Genomic DNA, 27,288 nt, shown 5'->3' with positions numbered 1-27,288 from the left:
CCAGTACAATCATCAAAATCAGGAAGTTTAACATTGATGCAATACTATTGTATACTCTACAGTCAAGTATATAGTTTTGATTTAAATTGCAATCATACCGCGTTATTGTATGTTCACTTTTCCGGTTAGGTCAAATCATGACTGCTTGATAGTTCCATTAAATAGGCTTTGCAAACACTTTCAATGAATCTATACCATTTTATTGTATGGCTGTCAATTTAAACCATTCTCTTTTCTAAAGCTTACATTATTTCCAATTTTCCTTGTCTCCATGAGTTGCAATGATCATCTTCATCATAAACCTTGACCAAATTTCTGATTCTTTTCTGACCGAATTCCTAGAAATAGAAGTGATGAGTCAAAGGAAACTCTTTAAAGTCTCTTACTAAATTGCCATCTAGAAAAGTTGTACCAGTTACCATGACTTCGTGGCCTGCTCGGGCTCTCCTGGGGAAAATGAGAGGGTGGGTAGGAGGTGGGAGGAGTATCAGGAGGACCCCACCTGCAAATCAGGCTGTGACCAGATGGTGTTTCTGGCAGTCCAGCACATGGGAACTGGACAAGAGGCAGCTTACACCAATCTTTTATTTATCCTCTGGCTTTTATTACCAACTACAGCAGAGCACACAAATATAAAGAGCCTTTTGTACTTCTTTTTTTTTAAAATAGGAAGTCAAGATTTTTCACTGCATGGGCCAAAAGTAAACTAGCTCTCTTCTGAGTAGGGAAGACTGTCTCTCTTCTCTATTGAGATTTGCTCACAGCTCTTTAGTAATTTATAGAAATTGGCTACTGAAACCTATTAGTGTCTCATTTTTATACATCAGAGAACCGTTTAATCTAGAGTTATTTATAGCAGCCACTGTTTATTGAATCCTAAGTGAGATGACCCATAGAAAGCAGTCAGCACTCTGCTTGTCACATGGTCAGTGCTCCATAAATGGTAGTTTGTCTTGTAGAGGATTAGCCTGCTTGATTCCAGACATTCTATATATATTATCTCATCCTTACCCCAGTCCATGTTGTAAAGGAAACAGGGTAAAGAAGTTAGTAACTGGTCTGTGATCATGCTCCTTGTGAATGAAGGTCCAAGTTGTGAATTCTCGAGTATCTCTTTCCAAGCTGGTGCTCTTTCCATCAGCCCTTAGTCCCGGGGTTGACTAAGGAACTTACAGAGAAACACTTGATGAGAAAAAGCAATAAATATTCCTAATGCAAATAACAGCAATAATAGGAAATCTAGGTAGCAGAATGAATCTCAACACTGAAATAAATGGTCTTATTTATCCTGTTCCATCTGACCTCTCATCTGATCACATTATGAGCAGAGAATACTGCTGATTATTTCATTTATTTATTTTGGGTTTTGCTGGGTCTGCACTTCTGGTCAGGCTTTTCCTCTAGTTTCTGCCAGTGGGGGCTGCTCTCTAGTTGCGGGGGGCAGGCTTCTCATCGCAGTGGCCTGGTCAGGCTTTTCCTCTAGTTTCTGCCAGTGGGGGCTGCTCTCTAGTTGCGGGGGGCAGGCTTCTCATCGCAGTGGCCTGGTCAGGCTTTTCCTCTAGTTTCTGCCAGTGGGGGCTGCTCTCTAGTTGCGGGGGGCAGGCTTCTCATCGCAGTGGCTTTGCTTGTCACGGAACAACGACTCTGCGGTCCCAGGGCTTCGGCAGTTGCAGCTCCTGGGCTCTAGAGCACCGGCTCAGTAGTTTTGGTGCAGGGGTTTAGTTGCTCCACAGCATGTGGTATCTTCCCGGACCAGGGATCGAACCCATGTCCCCTGCATTGGCAGGCAGATTCTTTACCACTGAGCTACCAGGGAAGCCCTGCTGATGATTTTCATGTCCTAAGCCTCTTGCATCCTCAAGCTCTCTCCTCTGTCTCCTGCTTCCACCCATATCCAGTGATCACATCATTCTCCACCCGGGAGTACACGGTGACGGAGCCCGAGCGACATGGCACTGCCCCTTCGCACGCCCACACTTACCGGTGGCGCCAGACCATCACCTTCCGGGAGTGCCTCCACGACGACTCCCGGCCGGCCCTGCCCAGCACCCAGCAGCTCTCTGTGGACAGCGTGTTTGTCCTGTACAACCAGGAGGAGAGGATCCTGCGCTATGCTCTCAGCAACTCCATTGGTCCTGTGAGGGGTAAGAGGTGGCGGCTCGGACTGGGAGTTGTGTGTGTGTGTGTGTGTGTGTGTGTGTGTCCACCTGCGTGGCCCTCTCTGTGTTTTTGACGTGTTGTTCTTCATCTCTTGTTCTCGGTAAGAAGAAAGTCATGCTAAAATAGCTCCTGACAAAAATAAACATCTTCTCATCTATGATTCTTAGAAAACCTAAGGTAAAGAGTAGACCATTCAAGGGCTGCACCTGCCTGCAGCCGGGCATTTATTTTTATTTCTGTATTTATTTTCTACTCTTTTCCATTATGATTTATTACAGAATATTGAATATAGTTCCCTGTGCTATACAGTAGGGCCTTGTTCTTTATCCATTCTATACCATTCTATATGTAATAGTCTGTATCTGCTAATCCCAAACTCCCCAGTCCTACCCTCCCCTTCTCGCCCACCCCTGCCCCCCACACTTGACAACACGGGTCTGTTGTCTGTGGCTGTGAGCCTGTTTCTGTTTTGTAAATAAGTTCTTTGTGTCATATTTTAGGTCGCACATATAAATGATAACATAGGTATTTGTCTTTCTGACTTCTTCACTTAGTAAGGTAGTCTCTAGGTCCATCCATGTAGCTGCAAAATGACATTATTTCATTCCCTTTTCCCTTTTATGGCTGAGTAATATTCTGCTGTATATATGTACCACACCTTTATCCATTCATCTGTCAATGGGCGTTTAGGTTCTTCCCTGTCTTGGCTGCTGTGAACATAGGGACATGTATCTTTTTGTAGTTTTGTCTGGATATATGCCCAGGAGTGGGATTGCTGGATCATATTGCAACTCTGGTTTTCAGCTTTTTGAGGAACCTCCATACCATTTTCCATAGTAGCTACACAAATTTACATTCCCTCACAGTGCACGAGGGTTCCATTTTCTGCACACCCTTTCCACCATTGTTATGTGTAGACTTTTTAATGATGGCCATTCTGACTGGCGAAAGGTAGTACCCCTTGTAGTTTTTATTTGCATTTACCTGATAGTTAGTGATATTGAGCATCTTTTCATGTGCCTATTTTAAAAAACTCTGACACTCACTGTGAAAGGAATGTGTGCTCAGGGCTTGGGGAAATCCAAATCAAATCTGCTAAAAGTCAGGCCCAGAGCCTACAGCGAGCTCTCTGCCCTGGGACAGCACAGTGTGGAGCTGGGGTCTGGGCTGGGCTGCTTCTGGTTGTGGAAGAACCTGGAGCCAGTGCGATAGCCCAGCCTCAAGGCCTCACGTAGTCCAAGTCTTTAGGCCCTAGAGGTTCTGTATATTTGGTGTCTGGGTGTGGTATTTCTCTATCTCAGTTATTTTTGGTTCTCCCTCCATACTCAGGTCACTTCTCCAGCTGGTCAGATTGGCCCTTGGCTCTCCATACACCAGAAGAGGGCAGGTGTTTCTCTCCCTCCTTTGACTGCTGTAGCTCCAGGCATCAGGGGTTGGCATATTTTTTCTTAGAAGGCCAAACAGCAAATCCTGGAGGCTTTGCTCATCATGCAGTTTCTGTCATGAGTGCAGTTCTACAACTGTAGCACAAAAACAGGCATAGACCACTTTCAAGTAAATGCATGTGGCCGGTTTCCAATAAAACTTTATAAAAATAGACATGAGTCCAAAGGGATGTAGTTTGCTGATCCCACTTCAAGTGAGCAGGAGTCAGCAGGTTTCCTGGTCATCAATCCTGTCCTACTTTCTGGGGGAGGAGGTAACCTGTAAGTGTTTCTGAATCCTCACGTGGTTTCAATGTCTCTGCCTTTGCAGATGGCTCCCCTGATGCCCTTCAGAATCCTTGCTACATTGGCAGTCATGGGTGTGACTCCAATGCGGCCTGTCGCCCTGGCCCAGGGACCCAGTTCACCTGCGAGTGCTCCATCGGCTTCCGAGGAGACGGACGGACCTGCTATGGTACAGCCATTCACTCTGACGTGTGTGGGGAGGCTTGCGGGGGGCAAACAGATACTGTAAAGCAGAGAGCTGGGAGAGGCAAGGAAACACAGGGGAGATAAATACTGATGGGTGTGCCGAGTTGTTTAAGCCCCACACTTGGTGTTTCCCCACGATGGTAAGGGTCCTGGCCCCTTCATCATCTGATCAGATGCCCCGACTCTAAGCAGCAGAGCAGAATTTATAAGGCCATACACCACTTCATCTTGAGAATACACAGGTTTAAAGGAAAGAGAAAGTCAGGGCTGCTTATAACTACACATAATATGACCATATGGAGTAGGAAATGGCAACCCACTCCGTTATGCTTGTCTGGAAAATCCCAGGGACAGAGGAGCCTGGTGGGGCTACGGTCCATGGGGTCACAGAGTCTGACGTGACTCAAGTGACTTAACATGTGTCCATAACTGTTAGTAACATTGTTGTGTTAGGTGTTTCACAAACACCGTCTCATCTAATTCAGCAGCTCTGATAGATGTTTTCATTTCTGTCTTTTAAAAATCATTTTTAATTGTGGTAAAGTGCACATAATATAAAATTGATCATTCTAACCATTTTTAAGTGTACGGTTCAGTGGCATTAAGTACTTTCACGTTGTGTGACCATCACCAGCGTCCATGTCCAGATCTCTTTTCATTTGCAGAATTGAAACCCTATTGCCATTAAATAATGACTTTCCATAGCCCCCGGCCCCAGCCCCTGGCAACCACCATTCTACTTTCTACAAATTCCAGGACTCTAGGTAACTCATGTAAGTGGAATCATGTACTATCTGTCCTTTTGTGACTGGCTTATTTCACATAGCATCATATCCTCAAGGTTCATACATATTGTAGCCTGTGTCACAATTTCCTTACTTAAAAAAAAAAATTTATTGGACTATGGTTGATTTACAATGTGGTATTAGTTTCAGCTGTACAGCAAAGTGAATATGTTTTACATATATCTACTCCTTTTTAGATTCTTTGCCCTTATAGACCATTACAGAGTATTGAGTAGAGTTCCCTGTGCGAAACAGTAGGCCCTTATTAGTTATCTATTTTATATATAGTAGTGTGTTTGTGTTATCCCAATCTTCCAGTTTGTCCCTTCCCCCTTACCCCCTTCCCTCCTTTGTAAAACTGAGAAATAGTCCATGATATGCATATATTCATTTTTTTACAAAAACCATTCATTTGTCTGTGGACAGTTGGGTTGCTTTACTTCTTGGGCTCTTGTGAATATTTCTGCTGTGAACATAGGGGTACAAATATCTGTTTAAGACTCTGCTTTCAACTCTTCTGGGGATATACCCAGAAGTAGAATTGCTGGATCACATCAACTCTGTGTTTGACTTTTTTGAAGAACCGTCACGTTGTTTTCCACAGCAGCTGCATCATTTTATATCCCACCACCAGTACACAAGGGCTGCAATTTCTGCACATCCTTGCCAACACTTGTTTTGTTTTTTTGATAGCAGCCACCCTCATGGGTGGGAAGTTTACTCCTGTTTTTACAGATGGGAAACTGGAACCAAGGATATTAGAATGTTGGACCTTGAGTACCTGACTTAAGTGCCTCTATTCCACTGTCTTCATTGTATAATACTTATTACTTAAAATTTCACTTTGAATACTTTCACAAGTTTAGCTTGATATTTATGTTTGTTACTAAATTTTAATTTGCCCCCAAAAGACAGTTAGTTGACTCCTATCTTGATGAAAAATCCACACAGATGCAACTAGTGTAAGAATAGCAAATGCTAGGAATGCCCTGGTGGTCCAGTGGTTAGGACTTTGAGCTCCTACTGCAAGGGGCACAGGTTTGATCCCTGACCGGGGGACTAAGATCCCACAAGCTGAGCCTTATGGCCAAAAACCCACAATGTCGAATGCTTCCTTAACCTGCCACGGTATGCTCACCAACAAATGTAAGGAATGCTAGAGGTAAGCTTCCCTAGTGAAATGGGTAGTGTGCACATGTCTGTTTGGTTAGAATGATGAGCAGCCCCCTTGAATGACTATAGCCAAAATAATCTGTGTAGCACAGCAGAATTTGGAGTATAGGAATGATGCCTGTGGTCTGGAATCCACTGAATTGAATCCACTGAATGCCTCCAATTAATGGCAGCTTTAGTGTGCTGATTTAGTGTGAAGGTTAGCTGATCATGCTGCATTTGCTTCAGAGTGAAATTTACGAATGGTGTTCACTGGAAGGCCTGAAAGGATGAAGAACAGAAACGAGGCTTACGGGAACAGCTTGTACGATTGTTCAGCCAGCTTGCTGATATCTTTGTCTGTGTGACAGAATTCAGTCTGAGACTTGTTTCCCTTGTAACATACCACTGTGTAGGGGACATAGTTCCTACTCACCTCTGATCTTCAGAGTTTCCCAGTATTTCCCCAGAGAGCCCACCAGTCTTGAATGGCTGAATTGGCTCAGGCCGGTTTAGAGCAGCATGATCCCGTGTGTGTGTGAGCAGAGCCCTGCCAGACAACACATAGAGATGGGGCGACCCCATTTCTCTAGCAGAAGCCTCCAACTCTGTAGTCTTTATGCAGCCCAGCTTCAGCTTCCTAAGCAAATTGAACAGTAATAAAACATGGAGCCATCTTCTCCAACTGCTAAAGCCATACGTGCATGAATGCTTAGTCGCTCTAGACGTGTCCAACTCTTTGAAACCTTATGGACTGTAGCCCACCAGGCTCCTCTGTCCAAGGGAGTCTCCAGGCAGGAATACTGGAGTGGGTTGCCATGCCCGCCTTGCTGAAGCCATAACCTTGGGCTAATCCTGCTTTGGCTGGCTGCTTCATCTCCCAAGGCACAACCAGCCATGCTTTATGGATTGATGTGTTGCTGTCCTGGAAACCCTTCTTATGTCCTCGCCCACGAAGACATGTTCATGTGTACCTGGTTTTGCCCTATGGTTAGCCCTCAGCGTGGCAGATTTGCCCCATGGAATCTACACGTGGGTCTGTTCCCAGTCCTGCTACTTTTTGTTCTGAGTCACGAGAATAAGCCTCGTAGTATTAATGCATTGAGACACCAGGCTGTTGGTATGAAATTGCATTAAGCAGATCACTTCACATATTATTTTGACCTGGAAAGTGCCTCAGAAGAGAAGAATGAGGATGAGCCTTTGTCATTCAGCGTGTGTCGCATTGATATAATGATAGATGACATCCAGAACAAGGATGGGGTTGGTTGGATACTGCAAGGTGACTGTTCAGGGTAATTTGGAGAAGATTTCCAGTTGAATCAGAGCTCTGGTGCCTGGTAGGACGGCTTCCCTGTATTTCTCAGTTGGGAGGCTGTAAGAGAGAGTTTTGGACAATCTCTCATTGAGTAATTTTGAGTGCACTCAAGGCATTTAACAAATCTGTCCTGAGACGAGTCTCCTCCCAGAGCCTGGCATTTATGAGGAGGACACACTGGAGAAACTATTATTTGTTGGAGTTTTTGAAAATATGTGAAAAGTAGCCACTCAGAAAAAAAGTCAAAACGGAAGCAGTGATTACAAGAATAATTCAGGATCTTCCTGTTGGGTTAGGGAATGGTTTATTTGAGAGGAAATCTCTTCCTAGAGAAAATGTTGTCCAGATATTGACCAGTAAGAACAGTAATGAACTTCCAGGTGCTTCAGTGGTAAGGAACCCGCCTGCCAATGCAGGAGACAGAAGAGACGCAGCTTCCATTCCTGAGTCAGGAAGATCCCTGGAGTAGGAAATGGCAACCCACTCCAGTTTTCTTGCCTGGAAAATTCCATGGACAGAGGAGCCTGGAGGGCTACAGTCCACAGGGTCACAAAGAGTTGGACACAACTGAGAGCATATGCACACACACATACACACACACAAACAAGAACAATAATCTTCAAGGAAATATTGTGATATTCTATAAGGAACAGTTATCACTAGTTCATTGTTTCTACTGAAGAATGGATTAGAGTCCTAGCCTCCATTTACAGAAGAGGGTTTCAATCAGACATTCAAAGAATTTCCAAACTATAAGGACCGTGAGATATCAGCAGGGAGATTGCTAGGGTTTTGCTGTAAAAAAAAAAAAAAAAGGCATCACCCAGCTTGGCTCTTACGTGTAGACCTTCGTGGAGGTGGGAATGGTGCTGGGGAACCATTCCCTCCCTCATCCCAGGAGCCCCCAGATCCTATTTGCCAGTGGTTCTCCCAGTAGGGCCTGCCAGAGGACATCCTTCCAATCACCTAAGAAGCTTTCTTGAAACATGCAATCTCCCTTTCCATAAACCTCCCAGTGGCAGACTTCCCTGGTGATCCAGTGGATAAGACTCTGCACTCCCAGTGCAGGGAGCCTGAGTTTCATCCCTGGTCAAGGAACTAAGGTGCTCACATACTGCAACTAAAGATCCCACATGCCGCAACTAAGACCCAGCACAGCCAGATAAATAAATACTTTTTAAAAAACCTTCCGGGGGAAATGAAGCTTGGAAAATATCCCCTGGTGATTGTGTTCTGTCCCTGTGATTGAAAACTGCTGCTCTGTGCTCTGGCAGCTCAGTCTCGGCTGTGGAGCCCTGCAGTCTGCACGGGGTGTCCTCTGAGAGCTGCAGTGCAGAGGCAGTGAAGCCAGAATGACTTTTCCTCCCATGTTGCTGAGGCAGCAGCTGGTGGATAGAGCCAGGAAGCCACACTTGCTGAATATCCCTCTACCCCAGCCCAGCTCCAGCTTCTTAAAAGGGGGCTTCGGTGGGGCTTTGTTCTGCAACCTTCCAGCAGTGCTTGGACTTGTCCCTTGGTCTGACATCTTGCAGCTCTTTTTTTTTGACTGAAGTATAGTTGACTTACAGTGTTGTGCCAGTCTCTGCTCTACAGTAAAGAACTCAGTTATACACATGTATACTTTGCTTTTTAAATATTCTTTTCCATTATGGTTTATCTCAGGATATTGAATATAGTTTCCTGTGCTATACAGTAGGGCCTTGGTTTTTATCCGTTCTAAATGTAATAGTTTGCATGTACCAAACCCAGACTCCCGATCCATTCCGCCCACCCTGCCTCTTGGCAACCACAAGTCTGTTCTTTATGTCTATGCGTCAGTTTGTGTTCAGTTGTTGTTGTTCAGTTGTTAAGTCACGTCCAACTCTTTGTAACCCCATGGACTGCAGCACACCGGGTTTCCCTGTCCTTCACCATCTCCCAGAGTTTGCTCAAACCCATGTCCATTGAGTCAGTGGTGCCATCCAACCATCTCATCCTCTGTCGCCCCCTTTTCCTCCTGCCTTCAATCTGTCCCAGCATCAGGGTCTTTTTCAGTAAGTCGGCTCTTCACACCAGGTGGCCAGAGTATTGGAGCGTCAGCTTCAGCATCAGTCCTTTCAATGAATATTCAGGATTGATTTCCTTTAGGATGGACTGGTTTGATCTGTTTTGTGGGTAGGGTCATTTGTGCCATAGTTTAGATTCTACATGTAAGTGATATGAGATTTTATATCTTAAGCATGTCACAGAAATGTACGCTGCAGTATAGTTTCAAAAAGCTGAATGCCATTTGGTTTGTGTTTTGTCTGAGTGTAGGTCCAACTGTGGGGCTGAAGTGGCAAAAATGCTTGTGTTGTGTGACATTGTCTAATAAGCCAGCAGGACTTTTGCCTCATCAGGAAAGAGACTGGCTAGACAGGCCACTGGAGGTAAACGCACGAGCAAGATTCATGTTATGGAGTTGAGAAGGGGAGGTTGAGAGGGGAGGGGAGTTGTGTGGTCTCAGACATTATGAAATCTTCCTCACATGCATCTCCAAGAGTTCGAAAAATGCCAGAAGTAACTACACCCTGAGAATGAGGTTGGCACAGAGGGATCTTGTGTGACTGTGTTTATTTCAAATCATCAGTGGGCAGGTAACCAAGGAGATGACAGATCAGCTTGATTTTTTTGTCTGGGCCAACCAGCCTTACAGCAGTGGTAACTACAGACTGGCCTCCCAATGCCGTGGCCATCCAAGGTCTGTGTTCCTAGAAATGGAACAGCCTCATGCTGGTGGTATAGGTATTATACTTAATAATAGGCACATTTCTTTTATTTTTAATTTTTTTTCTTTTTTTGGCCATACCACATGACATGAGAAATCTTAGTTTTCCAACCAGGGATCAAACCCATGCCCCTGCACTGGAAGCATGAAGTCTTAACCACTGGACCACTAGGCAAGTCCCAATAGGTACATTTCTTGAGCAGGTCAGGCTTGCATCTATTTTCTGTAATCTTCAGAAGGACTTCCCAAGATAAATAGTAGTGTATGTACTTACTAACAGGGAAACTGAGGCAGAGTAGTTTGGCAGCTTCTCCAGGACCACACAAGCTAGTCACCAAAGGAGGCAGGATTTGAACCTAGCTGTGTTCAGCTCCAGTATTCTTGCCTGGAGAATTCCATGGACAGAGGAGCCTGGCGGGCTACAGTCCATGGGGTCACAGAGTCAGACACGAGTGAGCAACTAACACGTGTATATGTATGTGTGTGTTCAGCTTTGAAATGTGTATTTCTTTGTTCCCGTCATACCACTCGATGACCGCAGAATTATCCTATGAGAGAACATCACTTTTAATCTTATGAGTTAATGATTTGCCTTTTAGTGCCTTAAACTCAAGATGGTGGCACATGCGTGATCAGTCATGTCTGACTCTGGTGGAGCCCACCAGACTCCTCTGTCCATGGGATTCTCCAGGCAAAAATACATGCCTTCTTCCAGGGGATCTTCCCCACCCAAGAATCGAACCTGCGTCTCTTATGTCTCCTCCATTGAAGGCTGGTTCTTTACCACTAGCACCACCAGAGCATATTTAATTACAGTCTGTAGCTTAGGAACCTTATTCAGAGTTGGGAGACTTGTCTGCACATCTTTCTAATACAGATGTGCCCATCTGATGTTAGTGGTCCCTGGGTCAACAACTAACTCCAGGAGATGGAAGGTGGAAAGGGTTGGGGGGAGGTGGGAGAAGCACAGTTTTATTTATGAGGAGGGCCTTGGGATCACTATCTCCAGTTATGCACAGAAGAAAATATTTAGCGATACTTTTGGAATACTAAAAATGTGTTTTAAAATGGATCCATTTGCAGGCCAAAATACTTTATATTTTATTATGTATAGTGATGTTGGGAGAGGTGTTTTTTTTTAAGTCTGCACTTAAAACAAAATTTTGCTTTAGATATCGACGAATGTTCAGAGCAGCCCTCAGTGTGTGGCAATCACGCGATCTGCAATAACCACCCAGGAACCTTCCGCTGTGAGTGTGTGGAGGGCTACCAGTTTTCAGAGGCTGGAACATGTGTGGGTAAGTGCTGTGGGTGACTTTTGTTTATGTTCTTTTACCATATTCTTTTCTATTATAGTTTATCCCAGGATATTGAGTACAGCTCCTTGCATTACCCAGTAGGACCTTGCTGTTTATTCTCTACATAAGAGTTTGGATCTGCTAACCCCAAAGTCCCAATCCTTCCCTTTCCCACCTCCCTTCCCCAGGCAACCACCAGTCTGTTCTTTATGTCTGTGAGTAGATGACTTTTCAAAACGAGTGTTCATAGGATGTATGTCAGTGCCTGTGTGAATGGTATTGCCTCAGTAATTAGCCTGGCTGAGATGGAAGATTCCTGGTTTTGTTGTTGGGGAGGGCCGTTTACAAAGGTGAATCAGTCTCTGCTCCTTTCTTCTGACTACCTGGAGAGTCACAGGTACAAGGCATAAGCAGTATTATTTGTCTGCACTAGTAATACCATTCTCTTCTTATAAAACTCCTTTTAATTCTTTCCATTATTCTTTAAATAGCTACTCAAACAATTAGACATGTTTCTCCTTATAATCAGTGGCCTTGGGATTCATGTGGAGAGAACACCTTTTAGGTATTTGTGTCATTATCTGCCTTTGATTAAATTCTTCTTGGTTTGCATCTAAAACTCATTTGGGGCCTTTCTGTTTGTGGATTTCTGTTTTACAAACCACAAGTACTAGCATAACTTCATAGCCTATCAAAGTTAGAAGTTAAGGGGACTTCCTTGGCGGAAGATTAAGTGGTTAAGATTGCATCTGCCACGGCAGAGGCCCTGGGTTCAATCCCTGACTGGGGAACTAAGATCCCACGTGGTGGTGATGATGGGCCGACTACAAAGAGCCAGATTATTTAAATTTCCCCCCCTTTACCCACTGTTGCACTTTGACCTGTAGTTTCCAAGACTTTCAGGTTCAAAGATTCTTGGATATTTCTAGGTCTGGAGGGCAACATGCTGAAGGGGCATTTGAGCTCAACATTTATTCCCAATTTAAGACATATTTCTCTTTCACTGCATCAAGGAACCATCTCTTTTCCCCTTCCTTGCTGTTTACTAAACCCTAGCAGGCTTTGTGTTTGCTGTGTCTTGAAACTCATATGAGGCCGCCAAGGTCCCAGGGTGAGGTGGTGTCTTGAGGGTGGAGGGAACAGGCCGTTCTCATATTTTGAGTATGACCCAAACATCTGTGTACTGAGATACAGCCAGGTCCCTTTGCACAGAGCTGAGATTTCAGCTCTGCTAAAGTTACCTCTATCTTTTTTTTTCCCATTGAGAACAACAATTTCTTTGAATTTGGCCTTTCTTTCTCTGCTTTTTTCAATGAAGGAGATTCAAAGGTCTATTTTTGTGGCAGTACCATTTACATTACATTTCGGCTCAAACTTGGGTGGCAGATCCTTTAACCCTTGGGTGGTGACATGAACAATGCTGGGACAGACATGTGTGAGGCATGATGTCCTGGGTTTCTGTTTCCAGCTTTTCCTGGCATCCACCCTCATGGAAGGGCTAGAGCAGGGTGTAACACAGGTGGTAAGCAAATGTCTACTCCTAGGCTTTTGATTTTGAGGAGGACACTTAACTTCTCTGTCACCTGTAAAATGAGGTGATTAGACTGGACCATGGGCTTCCTGTGTCCCAAGGAGCCCTTAGAGATGCCCAGGATCTGCCAATAGGGACACAAGTAAGCCAAGGACAGAGTATTTCATTTTCCTGTATATGAAATTTCGAGTAACATTTTGTTTGAGTAATGGATCCCATTGCTTAGAAACAAGTATGAAAACCACTTGAAGATCATCGAGTTCAAGTGCTTCTCCCCCTGTCAGTAGCCTCTACGCAATTCCATTTTACTTGGCCTTTTGTCTCTTTTAATTGGCTCCTTTGAGACTTAACCACACAGAGTGATGGCTCACTGGATAAAACCAAGTCTGCCCGAAAGCAAAAAATATACTCTGGCTCATCATTGGATAATTTAGTGGTCAGTTTCACTCTCCCGGCATTCCTTGTTCAAACTGGATCCTGGGAACTGGTGGTCCAGTGGTTAAAAGACTCCCTGCTTCCACTGCAGGGGCACCGTTTCAACCCCTGGTTGGAGGAGTAAGGTACCTCAAGCCTCGCAGCTTGGCTGCCCCCCACATAATAATAAAATAAACAGAAGCATAGATGAAGGTGATGGCTAAGCAGGACCCATCCATCTAGGCTGTGGCAAGGTCCTTCCCTGTTATGACGGGTGGGGCAAAGTGAGGCAGGAGCAAACACAACCTGTGGAGTGATCACTCGCATTCTTTAAATGACAAATATTTAATGGAGGAGGACTGAGACTCCTTTGCTGGTTATTCTGTCTGAATACATTTTTTCTACCTTTGTTTGACCCCAATTCTCCAAGCGTGTCCTTTTCACATTTTGTGAGCTGAAGGAACTGGTCAAGAGAGGACCCTGGAGGAAAGAAGAACGTTAGAAATGATGGGAAGTGAGACGACGAGAGGGGTTCAAGGAAACAGAGTGTGGCCTTGGGTTGGTTCCGTGTAATCTGGTTTTCTGTTTTCCAGACAGAAATTTGGACCACTTTAGCAATTTAAAATCTAGTAACCCTCTAGCCCATAGGAGTTGCTTCAGTGATCCCTGTTCCAATCCATGGGAGTTAGTTAACATTTCAACTTCAGGAGTTTAAGCTGCTAAGTCCACAGTCTGGGCCTTCATCCACCAATACGGTACTTTGCCAACCTCTCATGGACCCGGCGGAGAAGGCAATGGCACCCCACTCCAGTACTCTTGCCTGGAAAATCCTATGGACGGAGGAGCCTGGTAGGCTGCAGTCCATGGGGTCGCTGAGGGTCAGACACGACTGAGTGACTTGACTTTCACTTTTCCCTTTCATGCATTGGAGAAGGAAATGGCAACCCACTCCAGTGTTCTTGCCTGGAGAATCCCAGGGATGGGGGAGCCTGGTGGGCTGCCGTCTATGGGGTCGCACAGAGTCGGACACGACTGAAGTGACTTAGCAGCAGCAGCAGCATGGACCCAGACCTTTGAAGAGCATCCTCTTCTTTACTTGTCCTCTGGCAGTGTTAAGAACTCTCTCTCCTGAAGCCCTTGAGGCAGGATAAATTGGAATTAATCTTGGAAAGACTCATTGAGGAAAAAGATGAGGAGTTCTCTTGTATCCAGTATAATCTAAACATTGAGGGCCTCCTTGGAGGGAAGGAAAGGTTCTATTATGACATTGTGAGGGCCACGACTCTGACCTGGGCCTTAGAACTATAAAACCAGAAGTTAAAGTACCTTATGAACCCCAGAGTATCTGAACCAGCCATCAGAAATCACCTCCTAGACCTCAGCCCTTGACTTTTTTTTAGGCTTAAATTATTGTTATTATGGATAATTTCAAACATTTACAGAAGTAGAGAGAAAAACATAGTGAACCCTGCTGTACCTATTATTCAGTTTCCATTTTATAAAGCATTTTGTTCAGTTCAGTTCAGTCGCTCAGTCGTATCTGACTCTGCGACCCCATGAATCGCAGCACGCCAGGCCTCCCTGTCCATCACCACCTTCCGGAGTTCACTCAAACTCACGTCCATCAAGTCAGTGATGCCATCCAGCCATCTCATCCTCTGTCGTTCCCTTCTCCTCCTGCCCCCAATCCCTCCCAGCATCAGAGTCTTTTCCAGTGAGTCAATACTTTGCATGAGGTGGCCAAAGTACTGGAGTTTCAGCTTTAGCATCAGTCCTTCCAAAGAAATCCCAGAACTGATCTCCTTTAGAATGGACTGGTAGGATCTCCTTGCAGTCCAAGGGACTCTCAAGAGTCTTCTTCAACACCACAGTTCAAAAGCATCAATTCTTCGGCGCTCAGCTTTCTTCACAGGCCAACTCTCACATCCATACATGACCACTGGAAAAACCATAGCCTTGACTAGACGGACCTTTGTTGGCAAAGTCATGTCTCTGCTTTTGAATATGCTATCTAGGTTGGTCATAACTTTCCTTCCAAGGAGTAAGCGTCTTAATTTCATGGCTACAATCACCATCTGCAGTGATTTTGGAGCCTCCCAAAGTAAAGTCTGACACTGTTTCCACTGTTTCCCCATCTATTTCCCATGAAGTGATGGGACCAGATGCCATGATCTTAGTTTTCTGAATGTTGAGTTTTAAGCCAACTTTTTCACTCTCCTCTTTTACTTTCATCAAGAGGCTTTTGAGTTCCTCTTCACTTTCTGCCATAAGGGTGGTGTCATCTGCATTTCTGAGGTTATTGATATTTCTCCCAGCAATCTTGATTCCACCTTGTGCTTCTTCCGGCCCATCGTTTCTCATGATGTACTCTGCATAGAAGTTAAATAAGCAGGGTGACAATATACAGCCTTGACGTACTCCTTTTCCTATTTGGAACCAGTCTGTTGTTCCATGTCCAGTTCTAACTGTTGCTTCCTGACCTGCATACAGGTTTCTCAAGAGGCAGGTCAGGTGGTCTGGTATTCCCATCTCTTTCAGAATTTTCCAGTTTATTGTGATCCACACAGTCAAAGGCTTTGGCATAGTCAATAAAGCAGAAATAGATGTTTTTCTGGAACTCTCTTGCTTTTTTGATGATTCAGCGGATGTTGGCAATTTGATCTCTTGTTCCTCTGCCTTTTCTAAAACCAGCTTGAACATCTGGAAGTTCACGGTTCACATATTGCTGAAGCCTGGCTTGGAGAATTTTGAGCATTACTTTACTAGCGTGTGTGATGAGTGCAATTGTGCGGTAGTTTGAGCATTCTTTGGCATTGCCTTTCTTTGGGACTGGAATGAAAACTGACCTTTTCCAGTCCTGTGGCCACTGCTGAGTTTTCCAAATTTGCTGGCATATTGAGTGCAGCACTTTCACAGCATCATCTTTCAGGATTTGGAATAGCTCAACTGGAATTCCATCACCTCCACTAGCTTTGTTCGTAGTGATGCTTTCGAAGGCCCACTTGACTTCACATTCCAGGATGTCTGGCTCTAGGTGAGTGATCACACCATCGCGATTATCTTGGTTGTGAAGATCTTTTCCATCCCTATTACTACTACTGCTACTGCTGGGGAGGCTGGTAGTATTTTGCTGGTATATTTCAGTCTTTAAAGAAAACCCCCAATATCCTGTCATCTAACTAGAGTTACTAGTTTTTTATGCACATTATATGCATAATATATATCTGACATATAAGGGCAATTTTTTTAATACAAATACAAAGCTGTTACCATACCTAACAAAATGAACAATTTCTTAACATGATTGAATACCCAGTCCATATTCAAGTTTCCTTGATTATTTCAAGCATTTTTTATTGAGTTAGTTCATCTCAACCCTTGACTGTCATCTTGAGGCAAGAGTACAAGCTGGAGTCTGATTGTCTAGCCTCTGTGTCACATGCCTGCTTCCTGAGGCCTCATCCTAGGAGTCTTGTTATCAGGACCCTTTAGAAAATAATAAACCCATCTCCTGGACCTGTCTGTGCTTGAAAAGCTAGAAGTCATTCCTGTTCTACAGAGGAAGAAAGTGCAACTCTGGAAAGTTAGTAGGATTTATCCAAAGTCACATAGTGGACTCATATGCACCTGGTTGAAACCCAGGGCTTCCCTCCCCAGAGCCCTGCAGTCATTCCACTCTCCCTGTCTCACTTCCTGGGAGTTGATTTCTCCTTCCTTGGTGGGAAGTGGGTGACTTTGACTTTGGCATTCATAATAAATATTCCTCCCACCTAGTGAGCCAAGGGCTTCCCAGGTGGCTCAGTGGTGAAGAACCCGCCTGCCAATGCAGGAGACGTAAGAGACACAGGTTCGAGCCCTGGGTCAGGAAGACCCCCTGGAGGAGGGCATGGCTACCCACTCCAATATTCTTGCCTGGAGAATCCCATGGACAGAGGAGCCTGGTGGGCTACAGTCCACAGGGTCACAAAGAGTCGGGCGTGACTGAAGTGACTTCAGGCACGCACAGTGAGCCAAAGTCAAAAATACTGTGTGGCAGTCTCAGACCCTCAGGCCCAAACGCTGCACCAGCAGTTACACAGGAAGCGTGCCTGCCTGCAGCGGTCCACCTCCACATCCGGATGAAGCGGGAATCGGGTTCCGGGCACTGCGTGTGGAGAGTGGCCTGAGACAGAGCCCTGGGTTGAAGTTGAGGTCGGAAGCCAGGCTGTATGACCCACTGTGGGGTCAGTCTGTGCACGCTTAGCAGAGGTGGGATCAGGGGAGGAAACAAAGGAGAGCAGGGACAGCACCCCGCTGTGAGCGGGGATGAGCCTGAAGGGACGTCCGGGAGGCTGGGCCCCAGGCACAGTCTCCAGCTCATTGGACTACACTGCTTGGAAGGCCTGGGGACTGCTTAGGGGACTCACCTAAACACTGTGTGTTAACTTTCTGTCTGAAGCTGCCGTGGGCCTGCGCCCCGTCAACCACTGCGAGACTGGCCTTCACGACTGTGACATCCCCCAGCGGGCCCGGTGCATCTACATGGGCGGCTCCTCCTACACCTGCTCCTGCCTCCCAGGCTTCTCTGGGGATGGCCGAGCCTGCCAAGGTGCGTGGTTGCTCTGACTTTCCTTTCTGTGAGACCTGAAACAATTCCCCAGGTGATGCTTATCATATGCTAGTTACTCACCCACCTCTGAATCTAAGAGAATTATTCTCTCTAGGAAACAGCAACCCACTCCAGTATTCTTGCCTGGGAAATCCCATGGCCAGAGGACCCTGGCAGGCTACAGTCCATGGGGTCACAAACACAACTTAGCAACTAAACAACAACAAAATCTGTCAACTCTATTGAGTAAACAGGCTGAATTTTGTGTCTCAGGTAGTTTGAATTATGCGTTTTATTTGGGGAGCTGTGTCTTGTTGGAGAAGACACCTGTTCTCCCTGTACTATTTGTTCCATGTCACTTGCTTGTTCAGGCATAATTAAACGCCTGCTGTCTGCTAGGGACTAAGGAGATTGTTTGTCTTTCATGAAAAGACTAACAATGCTTACACACATGTAACTTAAAGTCCAGCCTTTTATTCACTAAGATATATACAGTTGTTCCGGAGAAGGCAATGGCAGCCCACTCGAGTACTCTTGCCTGGAAAATCCCATGGATGGAGGAGCCTGGAAGGGTCAGACACGACTGAGCGACTTCACTTTCACTTTTCACTTTCATGCATTGGAGAGGAAAATGGCAACCCACTCCAGTGTTCTTGCCTGGAGAATCCCAGGGACGGGGGAGCCTGGTGGGCTGCTGTCTAAGGGTGACTTAGCAGCAGCAGCAGCAGCATACAGTTGTTCATCTGGCCTCCTCTAATTTTGTGCTTCCCCAAAAATTAAGTCCCCTTTTTGACTGCAGAGGCAGAGAATAAATGACTCATAAAATTCTCTCGGATCTCAGATAGCCGATCGCTGGTGGCCAGCATGCTGTTCAAGATAGTTTGAAATAAGATAACTCTGAACAAAGTTTCCTGGTCCCTTGGTTTGCAAAATTACTTAACATTATGCCCTAGAGTATTTCTGGAAAGTCCAAGCCTTTCTAAGAGATCATGATTTCTGAAATACTTTTTCTTTGTTACTGAGAATATGAATTTTCTCTGGTCTCTGAGATTTTTCTGTCAATCAATTAATCATCTGTCTCTCAACTCTTAGACATTTTTGAAGCTCTCATTTATAAGAAGGAAATAATGAATAAAAATCCTTTCATTTTTTTTCCTTTTGTATGCTTGATTTTTCATGAAAACATCAAAGTGAAATGCATTTGTAAATGCACTAGATAGAAATCGATGAATCAGTGTTTTTATAATTAATGTTTAGTGAGTTCTTAAATCGTGGTTCCCAGATCAGAAATTGGGTCCCTAAAAATGGAGAGCAAGTGGCTTATATTATTGTGTAAACTAGGAATTCTGGAAGAAATCTCAGTCTCCCTGGGCTTGGTGGCTGTCTTGCAGATGTGGATGAATGCCAGCCAAGCCGATGCCACCCCGATGCTTTCTGCTACAATACGCCAGGGTCCTTCACGTGCCGCTGCAAATCTGGTTACCAAGGAGACGGCTTCCATTGTGTGCCTGGAGGTGAGGTGTTGGGGTGTTTGGAGTAGATAGGTCTTTGCTATCTGTATCCATGAGTATATAGCTCTGGGAGAGAACAAGGTGGGTATGTGGGAGGCTCGTGGAGAGCTGAGGTGGGTGATCAGAGCGCAGCTGTGGTATTGAGCAGTACAGTTGTGTACTGCACAGTTCCAGGGGTACCACACCTAGATCAGAGGAGTAAGAATGGATCTGTATTATTCAGGGTTCTCCAGAGAAGTAGATCTAATGAACGTGTGTGTGTGTGTGTGTGTGTGTGGAGAGAGAGAGAGAGAGAGAAATGTATTTATTTACATATAAAGAGATTTATTAGAAGGAATTGACCCACACACAGTTATAGAGGTCCGTTAGTTGCAAGGACTGTAGTCAGCAGGCTGGAGACCCAGGAATAGCCAGTGTTTCTGTTCAAGTCCAAAGGCAACAAAAAGCTCATGCTCCATTCATAGGTCATCAAGAAGGGAGAATTCTTTTTTACTTGAGGAAGGGTCCACATTTGTGTTCAATTCTGGCCTTCAACTGATTGGATGAGGCCCACCCACGTAAGGGAGGGCTATCTGCTTTACCTACTTTATGGAGTGAAAGGTTAGTCTCAGGCAAAAACACCCTCACAGAAACCACCCAGAATAATGTTTGACCAAATATCTGGGCATTCTGTGGCCCAATCGAGTTGACACCTAGAATTAACCATTGCCGGTTCTGAAGAATCACGGGGAGCAGAGCTGGGGTGGGGGTGAGGAAGGTGAAGGCCCACCAGTTATGGGAACAGGCAGACTGAGGACTCTTCAGAATTGTCTCTATTACCTCTTATACCTGGACTGTGGAGCTTCTAAAGTTGCCTACTGACCTGAGACTTCTGTGATAATCTCGTTAGACCATAGGACAATGATGGCCCTAGTTCTGTACCTGGAATGATCCTGGATCTCAGCAAACACTTTTGAATGAATACATATCATTGGCTGCCTTTTGTATGGTGCCTACTGTGTGCTGGGTACTTTATCTCCCGTTTCATGTAATGTTCCTAATCATCTCTTTAAAGCAAGTAGTATTACTATTTCTATTTATATAAAGGACACTAAAACATAAAGAAATAAAAGCACAGTCAAGATCCCAGAGGCTGTAAGTGCCAGAACTAAGACTAAACTCTGCCCAATGGACTCTAACCTGAATTCACTTCCCCAAATCACGTGGTAACCTGTCATGAGATTAAGGATGCATTTGACGCCTCCGACTGGAGTTAACCAGTTGTGCTGGTATTTACTTTAATTGTTGCTACTGTTGTTGGTCAAGTATATTTATCAATGTTTCAATAAGAAATACCTGGAACTTCCCACATAACCACTTTTTTGAGTGATTAAGAACTGTTTCAATGTCTGTCTCCTCCACTAGCCTTGAGTGCTTTGAGCATAGGTGCCTGTGCATTTTATTTTCCTGTTTCCGGTGTCCAGCAGAATTACGTGGTCCATGGTAGGGCTCGTGGTTCTTTATAGTTATCAAGGAAATAAGTGACTACATTAGTTTCCATTCCTACTGTGGTATATACAAGTATTTATTTATTCATACTCTCAGCAGGACTGGTGTGACTGGTTTTTAGAATAGTTGAGGATCTAAAATGAGAAAAATATTAAATTAAGTTTAAATTTTGATGCATAATACTACATATTGCTGGTCTAAATTGTTTTCTTCTGGTTAGGACAGAGGTCCGTAAACTATGACTTGCAGGTCAAATCTGGCCCACTGCCTGTGTTTTGAAAATAAAGTTTTATTGGAACACGCAGGCTCTTTAGTTTAGGAATAGTGTACAACTGCTTTCATTCCATAAAGGCAGAGGTCAGTAGTTGCGGCAGAGCCTTCAAGGCCTGCAAAACCTGAAATATTTCTTACGTGGCCCTTGACAGAAAAAATTTACCAACCCCCAGCCTAGATGAACCCAGGCAGCATCAACCTTTTGTGCCTGAAATTAATTAAGACATTCCAGCAACTATTAAAAATGACTAAGTCACTATTTCCTTAGGCTTCCTTCACATCTTTCCAGTTCAAAAGGAAGCAGATGTTTCATTTTTTTTATTTTTGCTTTTTTGACCCAACTCCTTGCCCCCTTGGCTCTGTTGACTACACAGAAACAAACCCAGACCTGTAGCCTGGGATACAAGAGCAGATAAAACCAATCAGGGTTCTTTGCTAGGATTGTTTCGGTATTTAATCCTGTTTTCTCAAGAAATTCATCATCTATTTATATGCTCGAGAGAGAATGTACTTTAGAAATATACATGTCTCCATCAAGTATTGTTTCTAAGAGAAAAGAAATCTAAGAGACTACCAACAGGAGAGGTGGACAAATGAGTTTGGGTACAATTCATACCATGAAGTAATATATAGCAGTAGTTGAAATGAGTGAACTAAAGGGAATTCCTAGTGGTCCGGGGGTTAGGACTGTGCACTTTGACTGCCGTGGACCTGGGTTCAGTCCCTGCTCAGGGAACTAGGATCCCGCAAGCCATACAGTGTGGCCCCCAAAATTAATTAATTAAATGAATGAAGTAGAGTTAATGAATAAATCTCAACAGTCTATTGGGCAAAAAATGTAGTCATAGGAAGCTCTCACTTTTCGAGATGGCCCACACTCTGTGTCTCTCTCTCTCGATAAATTTACTTCTTACCTATTAAAAAAATAGTCGCAAAAGAATATAGGCAGTGTGCTTACATTTATATAAAATATAAGTCTATATGAAAAGAAACCTGCATATGTATATACATATGCCATAAAATGATAAACTGCACACATGAGAATGAGAAGCCAAAACCTCAGGATAAAGGTTACCTTCTATGATAGGAGAGGAAACTGGGGTTAGGGAGCCTTGCTGCATTTGTATTTCTAATGTATTTCCAGTTGGAATAGGAACCCTGAGGTTTTCATCGTGTTTTTTAAAATTTTAAAAGACTACCTAATGAAATATTGACAAATGAATACCTAATGAAATATTGACAAAAAAATTAAGTATAGTATCATTCAAACTCCTATTGCCAAATGTAATGAAGTGTAGGGATTAGACATTCAGCATTTTTTGATACCTACTCTATACAGAGGGGATTGATTTTTAAATAAAAAACTAGCTTTAGAGGTTAGTCAGTTAAGGTCATGGCTATTGCAGTATCAACCAACGATAAGCAAAACAGAAAAAAATGATGACTTGTTCTCTGCTGCCCTTCTGCACGCTTTGCCCAAAATGCGTGTGTGGATTGTGAAATCAGCTTAGTGGGTTGTTATTACCATTTTCATTTGAATGGAATGGAATGAAATAGAAACCAATAATCAAGAAGATAGAGTATGCAGAGTATGTGCAGTAGGAATAAGTCTTGTCTCATGAAATGATAGTTGTATATCCTTGTCCAGTGCATGACTGAGTTGTATGCACATGTGTTTATGTGTAAATGTGTGTATGTGTATATGTCCTGAATTGCAGAGTGGAATGCATTTCTATGGATCATGGTCAGGAAGTTTGAAAACTGCCATATTAGTTATCTATGTCTCTGAAACAAATTATTCCCCAGAGTTAGCAGCTTAAAATAGTGAATGTATATTACCTCACAGTTTCTGTGGGTCAAGGATTTAGGAGCATAGCTTGTTTTTCTATCTGTAGTTCCCTCTGCCGTCCCTTTTTTATCCTTCATCTATTGAAGGACCTCCTGCCATTCTCTTTGTCCTCAATTTGAGAAAAGTCACCCCAGACTCCCTGCTGTTCCCCAGATTAGTATATCCCAAACGCTTCCTCCCTCAAGCAAATAAAGAGATGAGTAAAGAGAGGAAAGAATAAATAAAGATGAGTAAAGAGAGTAGATGAGTAAAGACTAAGGAGAATCTTGCCTCGGTTGTCATTTTATCAACCAGCAGCCAGGACGGGATATGTGTCTTTACCATCCCACCCCTGCCCCACCCATAGTGGGACCCTCCCCATGCGGGCCTGGAGGGGCCGCTGTGGGCCAGGCTGAGAAGCCATTCCCAGGAACACAGTGATATCATAAGCACAGCCTCCGTAAACACACTTGAAGTTCTGTTTCCTGAGGCACCATTGAGGTCTCCCCCCCACTGTTATGTAAGTTCAAGATATAGCACTTCACAGTTCCACTGGAAATTCTAGATCACTGGAGATTTCATGTATTGGCTCACACAGTCCTGTCAGCCACAGAAAAGAGAGGTACCCCCATTCCCTTAAAAGTTTGGTTTTGTTGACAGTATACAGAACACCAGGTGTGTTTTCTGATTGGAAAGGCAACACCAAATATAGATGCTGACAGAAGGAAAACAAGTTTGTGGGCCATGGATAATTTCGGTGAGTGTGTTAAGCCAGTGTGTATGTGTGTGTGTGTGTGTGTGAGAGAGAGAGAGAGACCACGGACAGGCCATCCTGGGCACGGGGCATGTGTGTGCAGAGGGCCCGGGGCTGGGCTGGGGATCCAGAGACCTGGATTCTAGCTTGAGCTAAAGCATTTGCTAGTGTTGTGGCCTGGGGGAGCCGATCCAAACTTCAGTTCTCTCATTTGATGTAAAAGCCATAGTTGCCTGTTGCACAGGATTATAGTGAGAATTAAGTGAACCCTGTGTGAACAGACACAGCTGGTACAGAAACTAAAACCCTGTACAAATGTAAGATACTGAGGATGTAAGCAAGCCCTACCCCTAAGAGTGAGCGGGACCAACATTTTTATTATCAACCGGATGGCTTATTTTGTATCTTTGTTTGGTTATTCCTACATCAAATACTTTTTGTTTGTTTTTCTTTTTTTTAACTGAGGTATACTGAAGGATAGGGAAGCCTGGTGTGCTGCAGTCCATGGGGTCACAAAGAGCTGGACACGACTGGGTGACTGAACAAAAACAGTTGATTTACAGTGTGTGCTAATCTCTGCTGTACAGTGAGGTGGCTCAGTTTCACACATATGGACATTCTTTTTTTTTATATTCTTTACCATTCTGATTTATCACAGAATATTGAATGTAGTTCACTATGCTGTACAGTAGGACCTTGTTTTTGGTTTTTCTATTAGCCTTTGGGACAAACGAGCAGACCCAGTTGCCCCTTGCCAGGCTCAACACACACTTTTCTGGCGGGCTTACTGCTTGTAATCAAGGGGGCGGCCACATCCAGCAGGCTGACGTGAGAACTGGCAGTGCAGACAAAGGCACTTGAAACACTCACTGGCAGCACACCCCGAATGGCGCTGCGAAGGCCTGGTGAGGATACAGTCACAGATGAACATGGAGTGCAGGGCTTAAAATTCCAGCCGTGCACATTGTCTCAGCACATTCCACTCTTGTCTCAAATAATACCAGGGGATTAGTTACTCCTGACATCACTGGTTGACCGGCATTGCTGACAAGAGCAGAAGTGGTGGCACTGAGGAACAAAAACACTTATTAGATGTAAAATTCTATGAAATATGTAATATAGTATTATCTGTTCTATTATTACTATATATATGGTATTAACACAGTAATATATTAATACATGAGTATTTATATGAGGTTTCTCCCTAATGTAACTAGCAATGTCCTAGAGCCAGGGTTGAAAGCTACATCCCCCAGAGGCCAAATGTGGCCCACCATTTGTGTCTGTTAATAAAGTTTTATTGAAACCCACATTCATTTATATATTAAACTTGGATGCTTTCATGCCACATCCATAGAATTGAATTGTGACAGAGATCATATGGCCCACAAAACCCAAATATTTACTCTCTGCTCCTTAGCAGAAAAAGTAGAGCCCTGCCCTGGATTGTATAACCACAGTCTTCCAATAAAGATTAAAATAAAAAAGGACTCCACCACACCTTTGCTCTCCAAGCCCTACAGAGAGGATATTTTGGGAATTCCCTGATGGTCCAATGGCTAAGACTGCATAGTCTCACTGCCAAGAACTCAGGTTTGATACCTGGTTGGGGAACTAAGATTCTGCAAGCCATGTGGTGCAGCCAAGAAAAAAAAGGAAAGGATGTCTTGTGTATCTTTTGTGACATAGGCTCTCCTGTCAAGCAGTGACTCACTGGATTGTCACTCTGTGTTTGCTTGTTCCCTTCCCTCCATGAGCTCCTTGAGGGCAGGACCTGGGAGTTATTCCCATGTGCATCCCGACTCCAGCCCAGGAAGTGCTTCCCAAGTCAAGGCTAAGGGGATGTAGTCACTCACTGTCTTCTCAGAGCCTAAAATCTGCTCAGGGACACAGACAGGGAGCAGCCTCTGAGTCTCAGCATCAGAGTGACGAGAACCCAGAGCACCCTGGGAACTCTTGGAGGGCCTGAGAAGCCTTCCTGGAGGGAGCACGTGCCTGAGCTAATTCTTAAAGGGTTCACCGAAGGAGGAGGAGGGGGAGTCACACAATAAATGAATGGATGGATGAATGGGGGAATGGAAAGGCCTGCAAAAGAAGGGCAGCTGCCATCGTTCGGTTTGGCTGAAGTGTGGCTCTCGGCTGTGCCTGGGCATCTCTACATGGAAGATGCTGCACAGGCCATGGCGACGCTGACCTGTCTGCATCTGTCTGATGCTATCGTGGCTAAGCTCTAGTCAGTGTGGAAGCGGCTTTTGTTGTTGTTGTTTGGTTGTTTAGTCATGTCTGACTCTTTGTGACCCGTGTACTGCAGCACACCAGGCTCCTCTGTCCTTCACTATCTCCTGGAGTTTGCTAAAGTTAATGTCCATTGAGTCAGTGATGCCATCCAACCATCTCATTCTCTGGTGCCCCCTTCTCCTTTTGCCTTCAGTCTTTCCCAGCATCAGGGTCTTTTCCAATGAGCTGGCTCTTCATATCAGGTAGCCAAAGTATTGGAGCTTCAGCTCAGCATCAGTTCTTCCAATGAATGTTCGGGGTTGATTTCCTTTAGGATTGACTGGTTTGATCTCCTTGCTGTCCAGGGGATTCTCAAGAGTCTTCTCCAACACCACAGTTCAAAAGCATCAATTCTTTGGCATTCAGCCTTCTTTATGGTCCAACTCTCATATTCATACATGACTACTGGAAAAACTATAGCTTTGACTATATGGATCTTTATTGGCAAAGTGATGTCTCTGCTTTTTAATATGCTCTCTAGGTTTGTCGTAGCTTTCCTTCCAAGGAGCAAGCATCTTTTAATTTCATGGCTGCAGTCACCATCCGCAGTGATTTGGGAGCTCCCCAAAATAAAATCTATCACTGCTTCCACTTTTCCCCCTTCTATGCTGTGAAGTGATGGGGATGGTGCATACTTGAGAATTGTTTATTATAGAATATAGCATCTCATCAGCAATTCCACACAGATGGAATGGTATTTCCCAGCCTCGGGATATGAGTTGCATAGTTGAAAGGCCATATTTCATGCCAAACACTAGCCCATAATTAAAAGGAAACACACGTATGATGGTAAATGTGCCCTATGGTCACCCATATCTTTGACCTGGACTCAGTGTGGCTAATCAAGAAGCTGGTAATGACAAAAAGAACACATTTAAGAAAAATTTAAAGTTTCTTAAAACAAATGTCAGTGCTGTCCATAAAGTGATGAATAGTAAACAAAATGTGGTGTGGACATGCAATAGAATATTATTCAGCTATGAATAGAGAACTAAGCCCTGTCACATGGCCACAGTATGGATGAACCTTGAAGACAGCCTGCTGAGTGAAAGCAGCTGGACACAGAAGGTCACGCATTGTAAGATTCCATTTATGAGAACAAACCAAAATAGGTAAATCCATAGAGACAGAAGCAGACTTGTGGTTGCCAGGGGCTGGGAGGAAGGAAGAAGTGGAGACAGCTAGTTAATAGATCTGGGATTTCCTTTTGAGGTAAGGAAAATGTGTTGCTACTACTAGAGGGAGGTGG

The 27,288-nt window shown here is 44.3% G+C and overlaps 1 protein-coding gene across 2 annotated transcripts in view; it reads left to right on the top strand.

Moving 5' to 3' along the window:
- NID1 (nidogen 1) overlaps nt 1–27,288 on the top strand; it is a 96,933-nt gene that overhangs the window by 48,027 nt on the left and 21,618 nt on the right. For both annotated transcript variants that reach the window (NM_001101155.1, XM_024986699.2), the window contains exons 8-12: nt 1,899–2,144; nt 3,916–4,059; nt 11,250–11,375; nt 17,759–17,908; nt 19,300–19,422. In NM_001101155.1, the coding sequence (NP_001094625.1) occupies nt 1,899–2,144; nt 3,916–4,059; nt 11,250–11,375; nt 17,759–17,908; nt 19,300–19,422 (789 nt within the window). The remainder of the gene's footprint in view (nt 1–1,898; nt 2,145–3,915; nt 4,060–11,249; nt 11,376–17,758; nt 17,909–19,299; nt 19,423–27,288) is intronic.

The sequence above is a fragment of the Bos taurus genome, chromosome 28, assembly GCF_002263795.3.
Source record: "Bos taurus isolate L1 Dominette 01449 registration number 42190680 breed Hereford chromosome 28, ARS-UCD2.0, whole genome shotgun sequence".
Classification (NCBI taxonomy): domain Eukaryota; kingdom Metazoa; phylum Chordata; class Mammalia; order Artiodactyla; family Bovidae; genus Bos; species Bos taurus.
Note: the sequence above shows the minus strand (reverse complement) of the source record. Positions and strands in the feature narration are given on the sequence as shown.